The sequence below is a fragment of the Pteronotus mesoamericanus genome, unplaced genomic scaffold (genome assembly GCF_021234165.1).
Source record: "Pteronotus mesoamericanus isolate MK-2021 breed Mesoamerican mustached bat unplaced genomic scaffold, CSHL_Meso_final scaffold_582, whole genome shotgun sequence".
NCBI lineage: Eukaryota > Metazoa > Chordata > Mammalia > Chiroptera > Mormoopidae > Pteronotus > Pteronotus mesoamericanus.
Window position 1 is genome coordinate 3,522,652 of NW_026555323.1, and position 21,293 is coordinate 3,543,944.

General features: G+C 42.0%; 1 protein-coding gene across 8 annotated transcripts in view; it reads right to left on the reverse strand.

The window, feature by feature from the left end:
- Positions 1-21,293, reverse strand: part of TJP1 (tight junction protein 1) — a 199,481-nt gene that overhangs the window by 21,227 nt on the left and 156,961 nt on the right. For all 8 annotated transcript variants that reach the window (XM_054561922.1, XM_054561917.1, XM_054561916.1 and 5 more), the window contains 13 exons: positions 21,079-21,182; positions 20,326-20,494; positions 19,338-19,485; positions 11,702-11,841; positions 10,773-10,878; positions 8,448-8,598; positions 6,583-6,691; positions 5,347-5,566; positions 4,884-5,068; positions 4,687-4,782; positions 1,667-1,749; positions 566-776; positions 180-280 (listed from right to left, as the gene is read on the reverse strand). In XM_054561922.1, the coding sequence (XP_054417897.1) occupies positions 180-280; positions 566-776; positions 1,667-1,749; positions 4,687-4,782; positions 4,884-5,068; positions 5,347-5,566; positions 6,583-6,691; positions 8,448-8,598; positions 10,773-10,878; positions 11,702-11,841; positions 19,338-19,485; positions 20,326-20,494; positions 21,079-21,182 (1,823 nt within the window). The remainder of the gene's footprint in view (positions 1-179; positions 281-565; positions 777-1,666; positions 1,750-4,686; positions 4,783-4,883; positions 5,069-5,346; positions 5,567-6,582; positions 6,692-8,447; positions 8,599-10,772; positions 10,879-11,701; positions 11,842-19,337; positions 19,486-20,325; positions 20,495-21,078; positions 21,183-21,293) is intronic.

The following is a 21,293-nucleotide window of genomic DNA, read 5'->3' on the forward strand; positions in this document are numbered from 1 at the left end:
AAGTGGTAACTCAACAATTGGGAAAATTTCTGAAGATCCTGCCATCAAAAACAACATTCATAACCCCTATATACAAATTATAAAAACCTGAATCAGTCAGAAAACAAAATGTCCCAAAAATCTCTGCTCAGTTGTATAATTTAGTAAAGAGGTTTAAAACAAAATGGGAAATTTCTTACCTTTCCCTCAGAAACCCACACCAACTGGTTCTGCTGTTGTTGAATTGCTTCCTTCAATGCACCATACCAACCATCATTCATCGAATTTAAGTTGATAGTAGCTGAAAACAGAACGACATTGCTTTACAGTTAGAACGTCGCGCAGAGTCCAGATCCAGGGAACCCCGCCAGAGCGCCGCCGTCATTACTGAGCGACATGGAAGATGGTGTTCGAGGGCACAAACTTTGTTTCTATCAGATGGTGCCTGCAATACACTGGGAAGCTTTCCGGGCCAAGGTTATGGAAGTTTTAGGGCTGGAACAACACAACATTGTTGCCTACAGATTGTTGCCTACAGATTGTTGCCCAAGCACTTAAACTGAAAGAAGTCCTTTAAAATACTCACTTGTAAAAAGATGGTGATTATTTTTACGCAGTTTATGAGACCGCTCATATAATTTCCTGGCACTTTTCCGAGACTCTGGACATAACCTCATTCTCATTGTTTTCACACCTTGCTTAGAATCGGGGTTAAGGAATACCACAATTGGGTACCACTGGGCGTAATTCAGACGATCAACTGCATTTGGTGTTACATCTAACAACGCATGTTTGTCCTGGAGATGCAAGGAAAAAGAAATAAGGATGTAAGACGCAGTTAATTAAGAATCATCACAGAAAGTCACAGCCTAAACTATATTCCAATGATAATGTACCTTCAAGTATGTTCTCATGCCCCAGGAGCACAGAGTAGAAAATTTGTAATCAGATGTTAATTCAATTACAATTTCTAGCCTTGGAGAAAAACAAACAACGTTTACCTAGCTCGCTTTTAAGATAGTCCCAATACTTGCAAGCTGACAGTACTGTATCTGTGTTGGTTAGATCAGCGATTTTCAACCTTTTTCATCTCATGGCACATATAACCTAATACTAAAATTCTGCAGCACACCAAAAAATATATTTCTTTGCTGATCTGACAAAAAAAAAAAGGTATAATTTTGATTCATTCACAATGGACAGCTACTGTTATACCGGCTGCTGTCATTTTTTCATGTGACAATCTAAGGGAAAAGAGGTCAATGCCCCTGACTTGACAGGTATTGTACGTTGTGAATATTCTCGTGGCACGCCAGCTGAAAATCACTGGGTTAGATTGATTGATCGTATATACAACAATTTAATATTCCTGACATGATCTCATAGAGTAAAAACAGAGTCCCTATCATAAAAATCAAAGTACAACTTTAGTTGTACTAATGCAATATAAACACAATCTTATTAATATTTGATTATACTTTTTGTGTAATCAAAAAATCATCTTTTGATGCATGTACTACTACTATTCTCTTGAAAGTGATTATTATAATGGCTTTTGGTATGACACACCAGTAATAATTTTAGGAAAAAACGTACTTTCTATTTTCAAATTAACCAAACTTCATCCCACTCAAAAATACAACATTCACAGCTTATAATGAAATAGATCAATTTTTTAGTAACTTACTTGATCTATTATTTGCTTTATTGTATGAAGGCGAATAATACCCGAGCTACGCTGGTCAGTTCCGGCATCTCGTGGTTCACTTTCTATTCACGAAGTCAGGACAAAGACAAAACATTCATTTCCATTGGTTAGATCGGAGTTTCTCAAGGACTGGGTGCTACTGACACGCGGGCTGCGTAGTACTCGCTGGGGGAGTCCTGTGCCCTATGGCCTGTTTAGCAGCAGGTCTGGCCCCTGCCTCCCTTTTGCTCCCATTGTGACAACAAAAATGTCCCCAGATGGCCAAATGCCCCCAGTGGGGCAGAAAGGCCCTAAATGAGAACCACTGGGCTAAGAGCAATGCTTCCCAACAATGCCCGGGATGAGAAGGCAGGTGAGGCACTTGCCTCAGGTGCAAAATGTAATGGGGTCCCCCCAAGGCATCAGTAATCATGCAATATTTGGATACAGTAAGTTCAAAAAATCAAAATTAATACTCTATAATAAACACACCAAAATATCAAAGAGAACCAGAAAACGGAACTTGAATGAAAGTTACTTAAGATTGTCACTCGACTAAAAGAGACCATCAACGATGGCAATTCTTGTAAGTGAAAATGAAATAGAAACATAGATCTGCAATATAATATTGAGCTTGCTTCCATTAAAGCCAGGAAAATAAAACTGTAAATTCTGTGTTTGTTATAACTAAAATATTCAGACTTAGAATAATGAGTTTTAATATGCGTATTATTGTTTTGCAAAAATTTTCAATCTACTTTCCTGCTCTAGGAAAAAAAAAAAAAGTAACCACTAGAAAAGCACACAGACATGTATATAGAACTGCGATTTTTCCCTTTGCCCAGGGCTTTAACACGGGTTAGTACAGCTCTGCTCCCAAACCCTGTCCACACTGCGGACATGAAGGAACGGCAGCGTTTGCGCAGCAGGCCCCTCAGCCGCCTCCCACCCACCATCCCCGCACCGCAGGCTGAGACCAACCCCTGGGCAGGTCCATAACCCATCGGCAACCACAGTGCAGCGGGCCGGCCAGGTGAGGCGGGGAGCAGGTGCCAACTCCTGCCGGCAGCCTGTCCCTCCCTCCTGGTGCATCACATGCCCACCGCAGCCTGGGCCGATGTCGAACCATGAATCTCAGAGGCCCAATTTACACACGGTTCTTCACTAAACAGGCACAGTAATGTTTGTGACTCTGGTGACAAGGGAAGAGTGAAAGGAAGACCAGATCCGAGAAAGGCAGCCATTTGGAAAGACAGAGGTCAGCCTGCGGGGCGAGGGGAGCGATTCCAGGTAATGAGACCACGGTGAGACCAAGGTCCAGAAGCAAGGAGGGCAGAATGTCACCTCTGGTGGATGCATGAGAATAAAGGAGAGACATCAGCTGCGAGTCTGGGCTGGAGAAAATGCTATGAATTCCTAAACTTCAAGGACTCTCATTAGATTCAAAGAGGATAAATATAAGCTCTCTGAATCCCTTTTATAAGAGCCTGGCTGCAGAATAAAACCAATTAAACCAATCAATTTCTCCTTAAGGCAGAGCTCTGTAAGTCTTCACACTTGCTTTCCCTACACATCAAAACCCTGTGTTTGGTTCTGGGCGAGGTGATCGCTCACTTCAGGAAAAACGCTACCTACAAACAATGACCGAACGAAAGACCTCTTCTGCAAAAAAGTGAATTGAGTAGGGGAATGAGAAAGAAACATTTGTCTAACTTGCTCAAATTTTACCATTGTTTGCAAATCTTTTGACTCTCAGAAAAATCAATACCCTCATTCACCTTCACCAGCAACCAAATGAAAAGGCGTCTCACAAGGCAATGCTCTGACTCTCTAAGTTCGCGCTTACGTGCACTGTGCGAACAAGACAGGCCCCCCCGGGGGGCGCAATGACAGTTACACACAGCAGCCGCCAGAAAACACACATGCCCTGTGGTCCGTCCCGTATCACCACGAATGTGGGAAAAGCTACCCTTTGGAAGTTAAACCCTTTGGAAAACAAGGCAAAGTATACCTCGCAAACAAAACATGGGCACATTTCTATATCCTCTGTAATAATAAAATATAAATTTAAAACAAACTATACAAACGGAATGATCAAGTCATAAATTATTTGCAGAACTGATAGTAAAAACGTTTACTCTCTATTAAGAAGGAAAACAAGGTATAAACTTTCTAAAACAGTATATATAAAACTTCACAAAAGTATGTCTGTGAAGGGTGGGAAGGATGGATGAGAACACAATAGGGCAAAATTTAGGGTGATGATGATGTATGTCAAAATTAATTTTTTAATTTTTCCAAATAGAGAGTAATATTTTATAACTTGAAAATAAAGTTTAGGTTTTTACATACAATTTATGCAAGCCAAAGTGGTCTCAGTTCGTATATTTAGACTATCATAATAGCCAAACTATGCAAAACTATGAATGATCGTGCAGGCAAAAGCATTTAAAGCACTACATCCTCAAATTCCGTACCGCTCACTTGCTGCAAATGTCTGCAGGAGTAACTGACAGCACGAATCACGCTTTTATTATCTTTTCAAACATCTGACTATTTGTTTGCTTAATGACGGCCAGCTCTGGGCTGCGGCCAGGAAGGGCTGGGATCAAAGTCGGCCCGTGACTCACTGGCTGGGTGTCACCAGGGAAGGTTAGACTGAAGGGGTGCACGTGGGTCCCGACGGTACCACCCTATGGCTCATGCCGCTCCACGTCAGCACCAGCACTTACCCCCTGGTGACTCTGTCAGGGTTAAACGACATCAACCTCATCTGCTGGGCAGTTTCCTTACAAAGCCAGAGCTTCAGAAATAGCAACCCTCATTATTAAAGACAATTCCGCAAACGAGGACTCACTCACTCAGGTTTCCCTCTGAGTTAAATAAATGGAGTAAACTTCCAAGTTTCTCTTATAAAAAGTTCTGCTGCTCTTAAGTGAATGCATGAGACCCATCCTTCAGAGGAGTGGCTGGTAAAGAAACATCTCCCCCTTACCGAAGTCGGTACTGAGGCTACTTACTTGCAATCTGATAAATATCGGGTTCTTCTCTCGCCAGCTTTTCTCTGGCAACATCAGCTATTGGTCCGAAGATGGTTACAGGCCTCAGAAATCCAGCTGCGGAGAAATTCAAATGAAAAGTAGCAGAGCTTGTACCTTTTCTTTCTTAAGCATATTGACATTAAGGGAATTGGATTAGTCTATAGAAAATAAACCACCTTCTCGAAGAACAACCCTTTCATATGCTGGGAACTTCGTTTGAACTGGCTGAGCTGACAAATCCTCTCTGCTCTTCCGAAGATTCCTCTTGGAGCTGCGGAGGCCACGGAACCTCCAGAAGTCGGCGCGGTCTCCGCCTGCGGTTTTTGGAAGCGTGTACTGTACACTGGCTAACTGCTCGGCTCTGGGCAGGAGAAGATGAAAATAAAATACAGGTATTTTAAGAACACAAAACGGAGAAAGACCCACAAAGAACAAGATGTCCAAGTTCTGGACAGGGTGTCACATGCAGTTTATGTCTTAATGGTTAAACTAAGATAAAGGAGTCTGAACAACTAAGTCAGTTACTGATATGATGAGTACAATGAAAACTAATTGTTTATATTACCAAAATTTCCCACTGGGATTGAAATCTTGTCATCGTTACTTAATTTGTTCTGAGGAGTACAGAAATGTTCGTACCTGTTCTTGTTAGGGATGATGCCTCGTTCTACCTCCTTGTGATTTTTGCCAATTCGAATAGCAAGCCACGAACCCAGTTTCCCATTGTACAAGGTATCCACGACACGGAACACCTCTCCTTTGTTAAAACTAAGTCCATAGGGAGATTCCTTCTCATACTCAAAGTGGGTTCTAATATAGAAAGAGTCTCCTACATCCGATTCTACGATGCGACGATAAACTAAAAAGAATGCAGAGGAAAATGTTATCAATAGCAGTGGGACAAGAAATTAACCCGAAGAAGACACATGATAGGAAGATGCTGTTGGTACTGTTAATAATAACAAATAATAATAACAAATACACAAATAATAGCAAACACTGAACTGCTGGGCACTGTGGTGCATATTCTGCCTCAAGTACGTCACCATTACTTCATGAAATACAAACTCTTAGCACCGCTGCTTTGCCCGTGACAAACTGATGCACAAACAGATCAACAGCCTCTCCAAAGCCACCCATGCTTTCTACTTGAACCCCCTATTTTAATGTCGCTGAGTTACAGACATTCGATTTTCTAAATGAGCTGCTCTCAGATGAGGGCAATTTTGCCTGCCCCCCCCCCCCGCCGAAGGGAGTATGTGGCAAGACCTGAGACGTTTCTGACTGTTGTTTAACTGTGGTGCTGGGAGGAGACTGTGGGTGCTACTGGCATCTAGAGGGTAGAGGCTGGGGATCCTTCTACCCATCCTGCAATGCACAGAAGGCTCCCACGACAATGAATTATTTCACCCCAAGTGTCAATACTGTCAAGGACGAGGAGCCCTGTTCTGAATGAACAGTGGTTCTGTTTAATCAGAGAAGATCCGGCATTCTCTTGAATCAGTGCTACAAACGTCAGAGAGTACTGCCTAGAAAACATCAGCACAAACCCCGGAAGCCGCCCATATATACATCTGCGTGATTCTGACGGCTAACACACAGATGGAGTTCTCTGTGCCTTGTGCGGGGCCGGGTGCCACCCTACTGACATTAGAAAGCCAGCAAGGCTGGAAGGTCCTACTGCTGCGCTGTGCCAACGGGCAGTGTCAGACTGGGGGCCCCTAATGACTTAAAATTATTAGCTCCCCGTGAGACTGACAAAGCGATGTACCCCTCAACCTTGACTGATCTAGTCTAAAAACTCAAATGAAAACCCCCTGTTAAGCCCTCAAATTTCCACAGGTCCCTGCCCTCCACACCCCGGCAACAGCTCACCGTCTCTCTTCTTCTGGGCCAGGATGGTCACTTCCTCTCCCTTCGGGAGGTCGAGCAGGAAGAGGACGGCTTCCTCTCTTATGATATTTGTGAAGTCGACATTGTTTACCTGTTACAAATGCATTTCACAAATTACAAAAATATCTATCTACACAGGAAGCAAACACTCCCCATTTACCTAACTTAAGAATATCACAACTTGAAGAGGGAAAAATTTATTTTACTTTGGAGAAAAGAATATATTGTAATTTAGAACAAGTAAAAACCAAGTAAATAAAGTGAGTGAAGGTATAAATTCATCTAAAAAGTAGTCACCATGCAACCTGACATTAATGATCGTCCACTGCAAAATCTAATCAGTTTAGACCAAAAGACAACTTCCAATTCCACACACTTGTTATTTTTGGGAAATCTCTGGCTTTAAAATTTAAAATTGTAAGTTCTGTAAATATTCAAGAAATCCTCCTTTACTAGTCCCTGCAGAAGCAATGAAAAAGAAACAAGATAAAAAAAGAACTAGTGTGCGCACTGTGGCACCTCCATTAGAGCATCTGTCATTGGATGCAGGCTCAGTGGCTGCCAAGACGACAGTCACTTGTACCAGAAGCTCCGAAAAACCAACATGGACTTGTCCCCATGTCACCGGCGGCTATATGCAGAATGACAGGGACATGGGCTCCTTTTCATCTTTTGAAAATTCCCACATTTAGGAAAAAGTCAACATGTACTACTTTTATGATCCCAAATAAACTATTAAGACTATTTTTAAAATGATGCATGCCCTGATTCCCTCAAGTGTGGAAGAATCACCAAAGAAGGTGGGAAGAGAATTTGAAAGATCAGAGATCCAGCATGGCAGATGTGGCATCCAAGGAAGAAAGGAATTCAAGAGAGATAACTTAAGACCTTCAAAACATGGCAAAGAAATGAAGGAAAGTGGGGGCTGCAGTTGACATGAGGTCTCTGATGGCTTATACAAGTCCAGGTTCAGTGGGGGTCAAGGTGGAAGACTCCATCGTGTGGCAGCACTGGCTGGAACAAAGCAGGGGAGGGACTCAGCAAGTTCAACAGCAAAAGTAGAGACATAAGATGGTGGCAGAGAGATGAAGCACGAGGGGCAGGAAAGAGAAACACCTGCCCTGCAGGGCAGGACTGTGGGTCGGGAGGCTGCTTCCAGGACACGGGCAGCAGGGAGCCTGCGGGCAGCAGGGAGCCTGCGGGCAGGAAGTCACCAGATCAGAGGGGCAGTGACAATGTGAAGATGGGAAGTAGAGCAAATGGACACACTCACTCTCGACAGATCTGACCTTCTGATTAAAGTGGCTCATCTACCAGGAATTTGGATATTTTAAAAAGAGAAGAGACAAATAAAGGTGTTCCTGTGTTACTGGCCACACCGCTATGAAAAAGGAAGGAAGAAAAAAGACCCCGCTGGCAGGCTGAGCTAATAAACAGGGCTCTCCTGACTCGCATGGGGTGCGAGGGCGGCAGAGCCAGGGCGGCCACGCCTCTGCCTGAAGGCAGCCCCACCTCCTGTGTGGGCCGCTGCGAAGATGACCACTCCTGGGTGGAGCAACACCCGACACAGGCCTACTGCTAAGTGGTGGCCCGGGCAGAGTCCTGCTGGCCTCAAAGTTCAGCTGAACTAAAAAAGGTGCAGTGAACAAGAGGTGCGGTAAACGCAGGGATAGGAAGTGAAAGTCTGGCACATCCAAGGTCTGATGAGTTCTTAACCTGAATGTTTAAGTGGTTCAAGAGACTGTGATGTAGGTTACACTCTACTTACTGCAGTAGGTTTGCTATGTGACGCCCTTTTCCACAGATCGAAGCACTTCAGACCCACATGAGTCAGTGTACGGACTTACCCTGAGAATTTGGTCACCCTCCTCTAAGCCTTCTTTGGCCGCAGGGCTGTCTTCTAGAACGCCAGCTACAAATATTCCGACATCATTTCCACCGGCCAGCCGCAAACCCACACTATCTCCTTTTCTGAATTTTACCAATTTCATGCTGGGCCTGTTGAAACAAGTATCTCATTTTAAACAAGTATCTCATTTTAAACAAGCATCTCATTTTAAACAGTTGAGAGAGGCTTGACAAGTTTCGGCACACGGCTGCAATGGAAACCATATGCAGAAGGGAATGAAGGGCGGTCACCTCTGGGCTTTCCCCACACCATTAGGGTTAGAATTAAAAATCAGATTCAACAGCATTTTCTTTTATTTTCTGATTAACAAAGTAGGTTTCAAAATATCCAGGACTGACATGCAGGTACTGCTTTACATACTAATTTCTAAAATCACTTTATATAAACAATGTTGCCCAACTCTCAGAGTCGTGGATACATACGGTGCATTCCCCATGGCTAAAAAACTCCCATTTTTTACTATCCCAATTCATGCCGCATTATTGCCACTGAATAATTGAGAAGTACTACTTTATACAGGTAAAAACTGAAGCATAAACTACTGCACATTTTCCTAACACCAGGGAGTGGGAACCAGGCCCCACACACTGTGATCTCTACAGCCAGTGGACGGTGGACCGGAGACTCCGCCGTTGGTAGACGCTCTCAGTCGGCCACAACTATCACGTGTTCTACGGCCCTTTGAATTTGCAATAAACATCCTGCCATCGCTCAGCGTTTCTGGGTTAGCCCATGTGCATTGCCTGCCCCTTTCTTGCTGGAGAGAGAATGGGGAGGAACTGATGCATGCACAGCCCTGTCTAATCGTCTAATCCGTGGGGTGTCAAAGCCTCGTGACTCTCCTACCACCCCACCCTGAAGGATGCCTTAAGGAGAATGGCTGGGTAGAAGCAGGTGGGAATTACAAATTCCCCTGAGGGTAATTAATTACAAATTACATACATAACTACAAACCCCTCTTCTAGTTTCTATTAACTATTCCACATTCTTTGGCCCATTTTGACATGAAGTATAGAAAAAGTCCCTTTTCTCTTTGCTCAATAAGTAACAATGAGCAAATTAATAGACACTAACAGAATCTAATTAAAAAAACCCCATAAATCAAATAAATGAATCAATGAGTTGAGGAAAGAGAAGGCGGCCAATCTTTAACCCCCAGAGACCACCTGATGAGCCTTTAGAACCAAGGAGGCGGTCATGACTGGCTTCCTCCTTTGGCCTCACATCAGCCAGACACACCCCCGAGAGCTGGTCAGCACGATGCAGTCGCGCAGCCGGGGCTGCTGGTACCTCGTTTTATCGTGAAGGGTGTGGGGCCCCTGGCGGTGAAGTTATCCTCCCTTCCCAGCAAGCCAAGAGCTCAGCCAAACAGACTCGTCTTCTGAACCAAGTGTCCGGAGAGCTCCAAGTCCTTATGACTGCAGGCCCCTGAAGTCCTCGCCTAACGGGGACCCCACCTACTGCGCCTCAAAGAGCAGAAGCGGCCCACTGCAGCCTGCCTCCTCCGGTTCAGCCGGGCTGTTAAAAACCACCGTTCGAGGACCGCTTTAGGTTCAACCTCACATTGGACCGTCATGTGCCTTTCACCAGAGAGGCAACAGGAAACGAATTTCATAATCAAGATGGTTTGAGATCTGGTTAGAAAATTTACATCTCAATCCCACCAACCATAAAATAGAAAGGAATAAAAGGGACAGAGTATAAAATACCTAGAGATGCTGACTAATCTAGAACACGGTCTCACCCAGCTGTGACCTGGCTCCCAGGAAATATCTGACTGTGTCTGGAAACATTTTTCGTTGTCACAACCGGGGGATGTGGTGTGGGGGTGCTACTGTCAGTGAGTGGCCAGAGATGCTACTGAACAGACCACAATAAACAAGGTTTATTGTCTGGCCAAAATGTTGATTAAAGCTGAAATGGAGAAACACTATTTTTTTATTTCATGCTAGAGCATTAGAAAGCTTGTGAAAAATCTGATGTCTAAAGAGAAAACAATTTTTTAATTTTTTAATTCATGGCCTAAAAACTAGGTAGATGGTGGTAAAAAAAAAAAAAAAAAAGTGAACATCCAGAAAGTTTCTTTGTTGTTCTTTAATCTCTGATTCTATCATATAAATACATTTTTAAGACCCCTAATCATAATATTAATGGTATACACTATTTTTAAAAGTATATGCAATGTGGTCTGCAACTGAACTCTCACTTTAACTAACACTTAATAGTGGACAGGGAAGACGACACAAGTTTAAAACCACATTACCGAAGGATCCCATCCTCATGCGTTGAATTAGGTAGGACGCCATCAGACGGACTGACAGGCAAATCCACGTCTGGCTGTCCAACTTGAGCATACACAGGCTTTGGTTCTAAAAGAAAGAAAATTTACACTGTGTAGAAATCACTTTTTACAAAATGGAATAGTGATATAAACCACCAGTGAAATAAACAAGCAAAAATATCTGCCAAATATGTAAGTTCAGAGAACCTGATAAGGAACATATGTATTATACGTGTCAGAGTACAGTTTAGTTACCAATTCTCGTGTCTTTATACAAATTTGCATGTTACATGTTCCCCTGTGCTTTCCACAGAACCAGCTTTTACGGTCTGAATAATCTACTCTAAGAATAACAGAAGAAAAAGAATGTATGAGAATCTACATCTCTGTTAAGGCTATGAAAGCAGCCTTCTTTCTTCCCTGTGTTAAAATTTATGTTTAAATATCCACATTCCCGCCACTAAACAAGCAGATCAAAAAAAAAAAAAAAAAAAGATTTGAGAAAAGGAACAGATATCAAAACCAAAATCTCCAGGCCTTTTAAGCAAACAGTCTTGAGACCCTGCAGATTCTCATATACAGCCCCAGAAGGTATACTTTATAAAGTGTTTATGCCCACACTTTTCAATAAGCAAATAATTTTAAAATGTTTTTCTTAAGCCATGAATAATTTCTACCTACAAAAAAAAAAAAATCCATGCCTACAGACCCATGCCAACCTTCCACCCATAAAGAGCACGCTGAAAGTCCAACACAGGAAAAATCAAACACAGGGAGCAGTAACTGTAATACTAATGTAGTAATAATAGTAGTAGTAGTAATAGCAGTGTCTTTTAAACCTCCCGCAAATCCCAACAAATACTTTGGTCTGAGTGCCAGCGTTCTGTGGACTCAGTGCCTCGCGGGCTTACCTGGAAGAGTGGGCGCCGGCTTCTCATTTCTCTCAGCTACAGCTTCCTCCCCTGCCTTGGGCGCATGGCCATCCGCGTGCTTGACAGGAGCCGAGGCAGCCCCGGGCTTAGAAACCCTTTCTTCCTCCCTGCTCCGGAGGCTGCACATTCAGAAAATGAAGAGCCGTAAGCTTGGAGATGGGGGTGAAAATCATTTGCAGGAGAACTTAAAAAAAAAAAAATGACAAGGGACTTGTTCTAACAGTTCTCAAAAAACAAAGTCCGCAGGAGCGGCTTATCATAGCGGCAGTCTAGAACTGTCGGAAGGAACATACTATCTTTCATAGCATTAGGACAACTGTCCACAAACTTAGAAAAATTAGATCTCTGTGCGTATCAATGACAAAAATATAAATTCATTTCACGATAAAGGTCCTAAACATAAAATACTTTAAAAAAATTTGTATCACTGAAAATAAAGCACTGTAAAAGACTCAATGCACAAAAGCCATGATATATCGTCAAAGGTGATCACATAAAAAGTTAAAATGCATGCAAATAATTGGTAAAGATACATGTATTGGGTTAAACCAAATGAAATGGGGTTTTTAGTTTCAACAGCTGAATATTAGCAATTTCATACAGTTTGATCTAACATGTTATAAGAGTTCAATAGTGAGGCTATATATATAGACCTAACAACATATATAAGTATTTGACATTTAAAATATATTAAAAAAACTCTAAGTCAGTTTAAAAGAGACAACTTATGGGAACAATGAGTAAATACTAGAAAGAGGCAATTCACCAAAATGGATATACAAGTAGACAATACACATGCAAACATGTCTGCCCTACGAGCAACTAGGGACACACAGGTTAAAGTCACTAGAAATCATCTCATCACTCCCAAGAGCTGTCACATAACACCAGCTGTACGGAAACACATGGAGAAGCACTAACTCACAAAGGATGGTAAAAATAAGTGTAAATAAGCGTAACTATGTGAGGGTAAATTGGCAGCTATTTATCCAAACAAAAAATACAAACATGCAATAACCTGTAATTAATTCCACTTCTAGGTTTATCCTAGAGAAATGCATATATTTCTAAGAAAAATATTTATAGAAATAGTTACATGGATATCAGTTCTATTAGCAACAAATACAACACTTAAAACTAAATCTCCCCCCTCAACAGTCCCCCCCCCAAAAAATATCACTTAACAAAAGTTGAACCAAGGAAATCCATGCACTTTTTAAAAAGAGGCCACTAAATATCCCACAAATATAAATCAAGATTTATAATTTAATAAGTTATCAGTTATGGGTAGGTTTTACAGCCAAAACCTCCCAACATCTGAAAAACGAAACAATTCCTATTTCTTCTACTATCCTTGACCTTAGGAAAATATAGAAAAGTCTCTAATTCAATTGTAAACACCTTTTAGTATGGAAAACTCCAAACGAACATAGATACACTGAATAGTATCACAAAATTCTCATGTACCCATCTTTGAATATTTTCAACATTCTGTTATCAGCAATTCAATCTGAAGCTAACAGAACCTTAACATCCAAACCTTGATAATGACAGTACAAAAAGGGAAAACAGGTATTTTAAATTATGAATGGGAGAAAAAATTCTAAGCAAAGCTAAGGGAATATAGCAATGATTAAAAAAGTATTGTACAATGACCACAGCAGGGTTATTTCAGGAGTTCATGGCTTCTTCCACATTAGGAATCTATCACAAAATTCATCATCACATCCAAATATTAAAGAGAAAGTGTTAGTATCAGTAAAATGGGCATGTGGAAAATTCAAGCCATTCCTAATATAAAACATAAATAAAGCAAGCAGGCAACACAAATGATTACGAGACCATTTTCCAAAACCAAGAGCGCACCCCACATGGAGGAGTGAAACGCCAGGTACACCCGCGCTACAGTCAGGGCGGCACAGCGCGCCTGCCCGCACTCCTGTTATTCACCGTCAGGCTGAAGACTCGGGTGACACAATCGAGGGATAACGGGCCTGAAGTATTGGGGGGAAAGTTCAGTGAGTACAAAAGAACACTAAAAAATTACTTGAATTGAGAGAATTACTTAATTTTTAAAAATCCACAGTTTTCTCAATATCCTCAACAACCAGGTAAAAATGAAAAAACAAAATGCCTGCAACAATACCATTCAAAACTATAAAATTCCTAGAGAAGATCTGTACAATCTTAGACTGGGGGAGACTGTCCTAAATAAGCAAGATAAAAATTCAGAAGCCATAAAAGGAAAATTATTTCACTAAAAACTATTTGACTGAATGTTTAACTGCACATGAAAAGATACCATGAAGACATATCTGCAACACACTCACAGAAAGAGCTACTAACTTATGAACACACAAAAAAGAACAGCCCAACGGAAAAATAAGCGACAGAAATACACCAAGCAAAATACTGAGGAAGCGATCCAATGGTCCATGAGGCCATGAAAAGGTGCTCAGCTCCATGAGCAGCTAGGGAGCTGTCACTTAAAGATGACACCGCGCAACCATCAGATTGGTAAACATGGAATTCTGAGAAACAAGTGTAGCATTTACTTTGCAAAAGTAATCTCGTACAATACTATCCATGAAAATTTTAAAGTTAACACCAACATCCTCCTTGATGATGTCAGAAATTTTTAAAAAGCACCTGTATATAAATTCATGGACAAGGATGATTATGCAACACTGTCTATATGGGCGAAGACCTAAAAATGGTCTTTCCACATTATGGAAGTTTCTCATCAAAAGAATAAGTGGGAAGATGATCACCTCATACTGTTAAGTGAAATAATTAGCTGGGAAATAATGTGCAGAGCCTGAACTTTTTAATTACTGAAAAAACACACACACCAACTCTACACATGATGCCGAATGTTTGCGTAAGTATGAGAAAGGCTTAATTCAAGAGGAATGGAACTAGAATGAGGTGGAATTGGTGGCTTGACTTATTTGATAATATAAATCTATTTATTTTATAAATAAAATCTAAAATAGTAAACCAAGTCACAATGAGTTATATGTGGAGACGTGAAAATGGCTCCAAGACAAAACGTGCAGCAGCACACACTACACAGTACACAGTGCGCCTCGCCCCTGAGGCAGGAGAGCAAGCGCCCTCTCCAGAGCGGCAAAGACCCCTGCGTGCACGACCGGAAGGATGCAACCCAGTGGGCCCCAGGCCCCACCCCGGGGGAGAGGCGCACAAACACCAGCCCGGAGGGATATTTTATCTCTAGATTTATCTCCAATATTTTAATTTATCTCTAATATTTCACTTTTTTATTTATCTCTAATATTTCACTTTATTTCTAATATTTCAGTTTTTATAACTATTTACATATTACTTCTTACAAAGATAAAAAATATAAGTATTTAAAGAGTAAAATATTTTAAAACAATGATTTTAAAATAACATTATTTTTAAGTGGAATTGTCTTACTTTAAACAAATAACTTCGTTCTATTAAAGCACCTTATTTTCAGTGTCTTATTAGGAAAAAGTTTCTGCTCTGCTATCTTCCTGAGAGGATAAAACATAAGCACTTTTTATAGTTTCTATTTTCATATTCATTTAACTATTCTGGGGGGGGTATGCTCTAATTTTAAATTACCTATAGTAAATAAGCTGCATTAAGTAAAAGTCTTCTAGGGGAAAAAACTCTAAAAGCCAAGATGTTTTCCAGTTCAAACCAGAATATACAACTTTTAAATGATAAAAAGTCAAAAATTTTAGCCACGTATGTAATAAAATCTTACATACAATTAGTGTAAGAATAAATAAGTACAATTAAGCTTTATTCCCAACTGGTCTAGACACCTTAGAATATAAAGGACAGTATAAAATAGTAAATTCTCCCTGCATTCTTTGCTTTAAAAAATGCAAGTGGTATTTATAAATATGGACATTTTGGAGAGAATGAGATTAAAGAATTACACAATTTTAATAGTCTATAGATTTCTGTTGCCCTGCAACAGGCACACTAAACCATTTGCTTTATAAAGATCCAAAAACAAATATTTCATTTTCTTCTTTCCTGTAATTAAAAAAAAGAAAAAACTTTCTAAATTTAAAACGTGACCAACATAACTGACAACTCCATCTTCATAACGAAGAATCATTTGTCAAGTTTTAGTCTGCACGTCCTCCCCAGTGACAACCAGAACGTCCTCTGTTGTGCGCCACGGCTCTTGGTCACACAGCACAGAACTCCCACTGGCAGCTGCATCGCTGACTCTTTTTCACACCATACTGCCTTTCCCCTTCTTTTCCATGTACTACAATTATTGTAACTTAAATAACATTTCAGATGATGGAATTCACATCATTCTATTAAAATTTTTTCATACTTGTAAACGCAATGCTCTTTTTAGTGCATTTCTGTTATCTACCAAAAGATGGAGGCAGTATTCAATAATGTGCACAGGCCGAGAGCTGTGTCAGTAACGGAATTATGAAGCAAGTCACTTATGTAATTTAAAATATTCTAGAATCCGTATCAACCCTTTGTTTTTCTCACACAGGCACAAGGGGGCTCTGAAACAATACTGACTAAGATACAAAACAAATATCAGGTATACAGAAAATCAGTATAATCCTTCTCCCTACACCTAAATTGTTTTTTACTTTTTAAAAACAGAACTACTTTAACAGTCTAGACTGGGGACGGGCTAACTATACCCTCTGCGGCAACCTCTTGTCATGTCACTGCAGGGCAGGCTCCAATAAAACTTTATTTGCAAAACGAGGCAGCAGGCTGGACTTGGACCGCAGGCCAGGGTTTGCCAACGACAGTACGCGTGGGTTGCTCAGCTGGTTGTACTGAAAAACAAGCTCACGCATTTTTCTCAGACCTCTGTCCACGTAACTTTTGCTCTCTAAGAACACAAGACAGAGCTACGTAAGTAGGTCATGACAACAATGGGACGCTTTGTAGACTTTTGTCCCCTGAAGGTTAAGTAGCAATAAACCTTCACTTTCCTTCTTTCTCTACACCAGTAAGGTCAAAGACTTGAAAAGCCACAAGTTTTAATCCTGGTACCGATCCCTCGTCAGCTACACAACCCTGCGCCTCACCACTAGGTCACAGCCTAAGTTTACCTGCCTACAGGAGGAAATCTTACAAATGTTTCAATGCCAGCAAATGTGTAAGGACACTCACTCCTCCTCCTCGCAATAGCGGCAGCTGACACTGTGCCGGGTGTTGCAATAACGAAGTTAGTTCTCACAGCTCTGTAGTGTACGGCCCTGCGTACTTCACAGCAAGTGGGAAAACGAAAGCGCGGAGCGGGTTCAAGGTCATGCGAGTAACCAACGTGCAGGCTGGGGTTTCAACCAGCCAGTCTAGCTCTGATGCCCAAAGAAATCACTATATTCTACTGTCTCTGGCAAAATGAAGGTATCTCAGCAGTTAACTATATGACCTAAAAACGCATGGAAACCTAAGAGAGAGATTTTTACCAAGCCAGACCTCTTTACACTCTGAACTGAAACTTCTCTCACAGAGAACAAGTCATCTTTGTATCACTTCTATAAAAACAGAATTTAAGTAACATTTATAAAACAAAGTCATCTGTATAAACAAAATAACAAAAATAAAAGACTGTATGAAGCAAGGAGGGGGGAGTGTGAAGGGAAAATGGAAACAACTGTACCTGGACAATTGAAAAAAAAGACTGAGTGACGGTCCCGGGCACCTTTACACTGGGACGTTACGGTTCTCAGAGCAGGGCACCCTCGCAATGTGGGCCTGCACGCTAACTTCGGGGAGAAGTGCAACCTTTACGCAACTAGCACTGTTTTACACCTTGTCTACTGGCAGGTTACTCAATTTTTAGGACCTTAAACCCCCAGCATGAAAATCTGGGAAGAATATGAAGACTTCCATAGTTGCAGTACTATCTTCTCTTCAGTACATGTTGCATGTTCTCACCAGAAAGTCCTCAATCTGGAAGCGCACAGAAGGGAATGATAATACAAACTTAAAAAAATAGGGAAGTATTCCTTGCCTGTATCTCAGATGAACTGAGAACAGGGCGCAGGATTCTGTATTTTTATGAAAGAACTGCATATAACTATTGTTACCCATGAGACTATGTGAGGTTCCCAAGAGAAGTAAAACATCCTAATGTAGTATGACAAAAGTTAATTATTCCTAAAAATTTCAACTTTTAAGTTGAAGTTACAGATGCCAAGTGTTCAGGAAATCTAAATGAAAAAACAATGTCGAGATCAAAAAGAACTTTCTAAGATTTAGAATTTGCTTACAATAAAAATAAAAGGTCAAATTTTTGATGAGTATCTCTTTCTTTTTTTAAAAAAAAGGAAACTCCTGTCCCAATTGCTTGGAACCAGCACGGCTCATGGGGAGAGGAACATAAGGCTGGGGCCGGCACCTGCGCTGCCAGCGGCCCGGTCACCTCGCGGGTCTGGGCCTGCGCAGCAGCCCCCCCCAGAAGCACCTCTGCTGTGTGAGCAGGAGCTCTGGAACGAAGAGAGCACCCTGCAGCAGTTCACAATCATCACTGCTAAGAGAAGCCAGTTTTGCATGCAATACACTGCACTTTTAAAGAAAATCATTACGATCTGAAAATAAAAATCAGGGTTAGTATGATTTATACATCTAAAATCTGAAATTTAGAGGAAATCAGCTTCACACACACCTAACAACAGCAGCAGAGAGAGGGTCACTCTGGCGTCCGACAGTCTTAAAGATAAACCAGGCACCTCTGCCTCCTCCCTGCCCTTCTCCCACGCCACCTCGCCCGCCCCGCGGTCCGGGCCTCGGCCGCCTCCGCGCTCTGTGCGTGCCGTCTGTGGCCTGGCCTATCACCTCTATGCAGGCAAGTGCCCAACCACCAACTCTAATCCTTCACTGTTCAGCTCTGGCCTCGAATTTCCGAGCGTCTCCAGGAGATCGTCATGTGGACTGATGCCAAAGCCTAGGTCAGCGGTGGCCTGCAAAGCCCTGGGACTGTCCAGAAATTGTATGTAAAATGCTACATGCATGTAGCATTTTCCTAGAGATAAGGGCTGTTATTTTCTTTAGGTGCTAAAATGTGAAGGTGGCCCCAAAGACAACATAAACTCAGGCAAGTCACATACTACTAGCATAGCAAACCCTTCGTCATAAATACTGGCGTGTTTTTAAAAGGGGAAAACAAAATCCAGACTAATCTGTCTAGTAAAGGCCTCCTACTATAGTTAACTTTCTCGAGCAGTAAAGCATGTAAGCTTGCTAGCATCTTTCAAGGCAGAGGGTCGGCCAACTGCAGCTGTGGGCCAACTGTTGTTAAAAGTAAAGTTTTATTGGAACCCAGCCATGCCTACTCATTTCCATATTGTCTACGGTTACTTCTGTGCTACAAAGACAGAGCAGAGGAGTGACAAGATAGTGGATGGTTCACATGCCTCAAATATTTACTATTTAGCCCTTTCAGGAAAAGTCTGACCTCTTTTCCTAGATAAGAAATACCTAAACCGATAAAGAAAAACAGATGTAATCTTGAAAGATCAAAAGAAAACCTACTCTCCTAGTTTTATTTGTAAGCAAGACCAGAAACGCGTGTCAAGCCCGCGCGGCTACTCCATGCTGCAGGGAGAGCGAGCGAGGCTACCTGCCGTTGCTGGGCTGCTGCGGAGAATGCCTGGAATGGTCTGACGGCTCCGACCGCTGGTCAGGAGATCGGGACCGGCTGTGGCGAGGAGGCCTGTCATGCGATCGACCAGAATGATCTGACGCCAGTGACTGAATTTCTGAAATATCTGTTAAACAAAACAAAAGGGTGCCATTTATTTTCCCGTGAGATGAGTGTAATAAAATATTCTATAAGGTACTCCAATGATAATGGAGATAAGCTACTAACTATAATTTCATGAAAAATGATTGATTTAAGCAGTAGCTTCATCAGCCACTGATCAACAGTGGTGTGCTGTCCACAGGAAAACAAACACGTTGTGACAACACGGGTGAACCGTGAAGGCATCAGGTTAAGTGAAACAGTCAGAGAAAGACAAACGCTGTCTGACCTCACTTATATGCAGACTCTTAAAAACAAACCTCACCAAACTCAGAGAAAAAGAGATCAGATTTGCAGTTACCAGAGCTGGGGGTGGGAGGAGGGAGAACTGGAGGAGGGTGATCAAAAGGTACAAGCCTGTAGTTATGAGACAGGCTAACTCATAGGCATGGCCCTGTGTAACACAAGGACTGCAGCTAACCCTGCCGCATGACATACAGGGAAGTTTTTAAGAGAGTGGCTCCTAAGAGTTCCCTTTACAAGGAGAAGTCTTCTTTTCTTTTCTTTTTATTGTATCTAAAAGACGATGGATGCTATCTAAATGTACTGTGGTAATCATTTCACAATATATGCACATCAACTCATCATGCCGTATACCTTAAACCTATACAGTGATGTATGTTCACTGTTTCTCAATAAAACTGGGAAAAATAAAACCAACCGTATGGGTATTTGCAACTGTGAAACCCTGAAGGCAGCCTGCCTGTAGAAAGTCAGTTCACTCCGACACGCCCAACCTTCCGGCAATTCAGGGCAGCGCCCCTCCCAGGGCCCCTCGGCCCCAGACGCGCTGGGACGCACTCACCGTCTCTCTCCGAGGCGTTGGCAGAGTGGATGCTGTCGGTCAGATCAGGGACGTTCAGCAGCGTAGCCCGTTCATCTCTCTGAACGACCATTTTTAACTTGCCTTTAGACCTTTCTATCAACGTCTTTGCATCTGTCAGTGACATGTTCTCCGTCACAGTACCATTTATCTGCAACGGAAGAGACACAGCAGGTTGACAGTATATGACACAATTGCAAATGTTAGCTTCAGTCCGCTCTGAACAGGAACAGCTAGGCCCCTTCCTGGCTTGCTGCACGACTCACAACATCCTCTTCACACTTTTCTGTATTAGCGACGTCCCCCTCCTCCCTGAAATAATCACATTTTTACCCCACTCACTCTGTCAGGGAACCCAAACTAGGATCCCTTCGCCCCTCCCCCAAAGCCTGTCACTTTCTGCTACTGAAAAGTACAGTCACAAAATGAACATTTCAGTGATGTCTAGAGCAGCTGTCAAAACCACGGCCTGTACGAGAAGAAACACCGCCATAAAGCAGCTCCTACTAGTGAGGGATTTGAACCGACAGCGACTCGTTCTCTCAGGCGGCTCCACGCCGGAAAGGAGGGCATGAGTGCCGACAGGGAAAAGTGGACCGTGGCAAACTGCCCGGCCCCCGACACCGATGTTTAATTCTTCTGGGAAAACTTCTTCAAATGTGAGCAGAAGCTATGCAGTCCCATTAAAACTCGTTTTCTGTTTCAGCTCATTAAAATGCAAGAGTAAGAGTGTACCTTCAGTACGACGTCGCCTTCTTGAATATTGCCATCTCTTGCTGCCAAACTATCTTGTGAAATTTCCTTTACAAATATATGGCTGGCCAATCGAAGACCATATTCTGAAATGATATATTTAAATGTCCTTAGTGTAAAATCCTAATCACTTCAATAGAGTTATAAGACGAATAATCACCACCTAGAGTTTTTAAGTACAACCAATAACGAGAGGT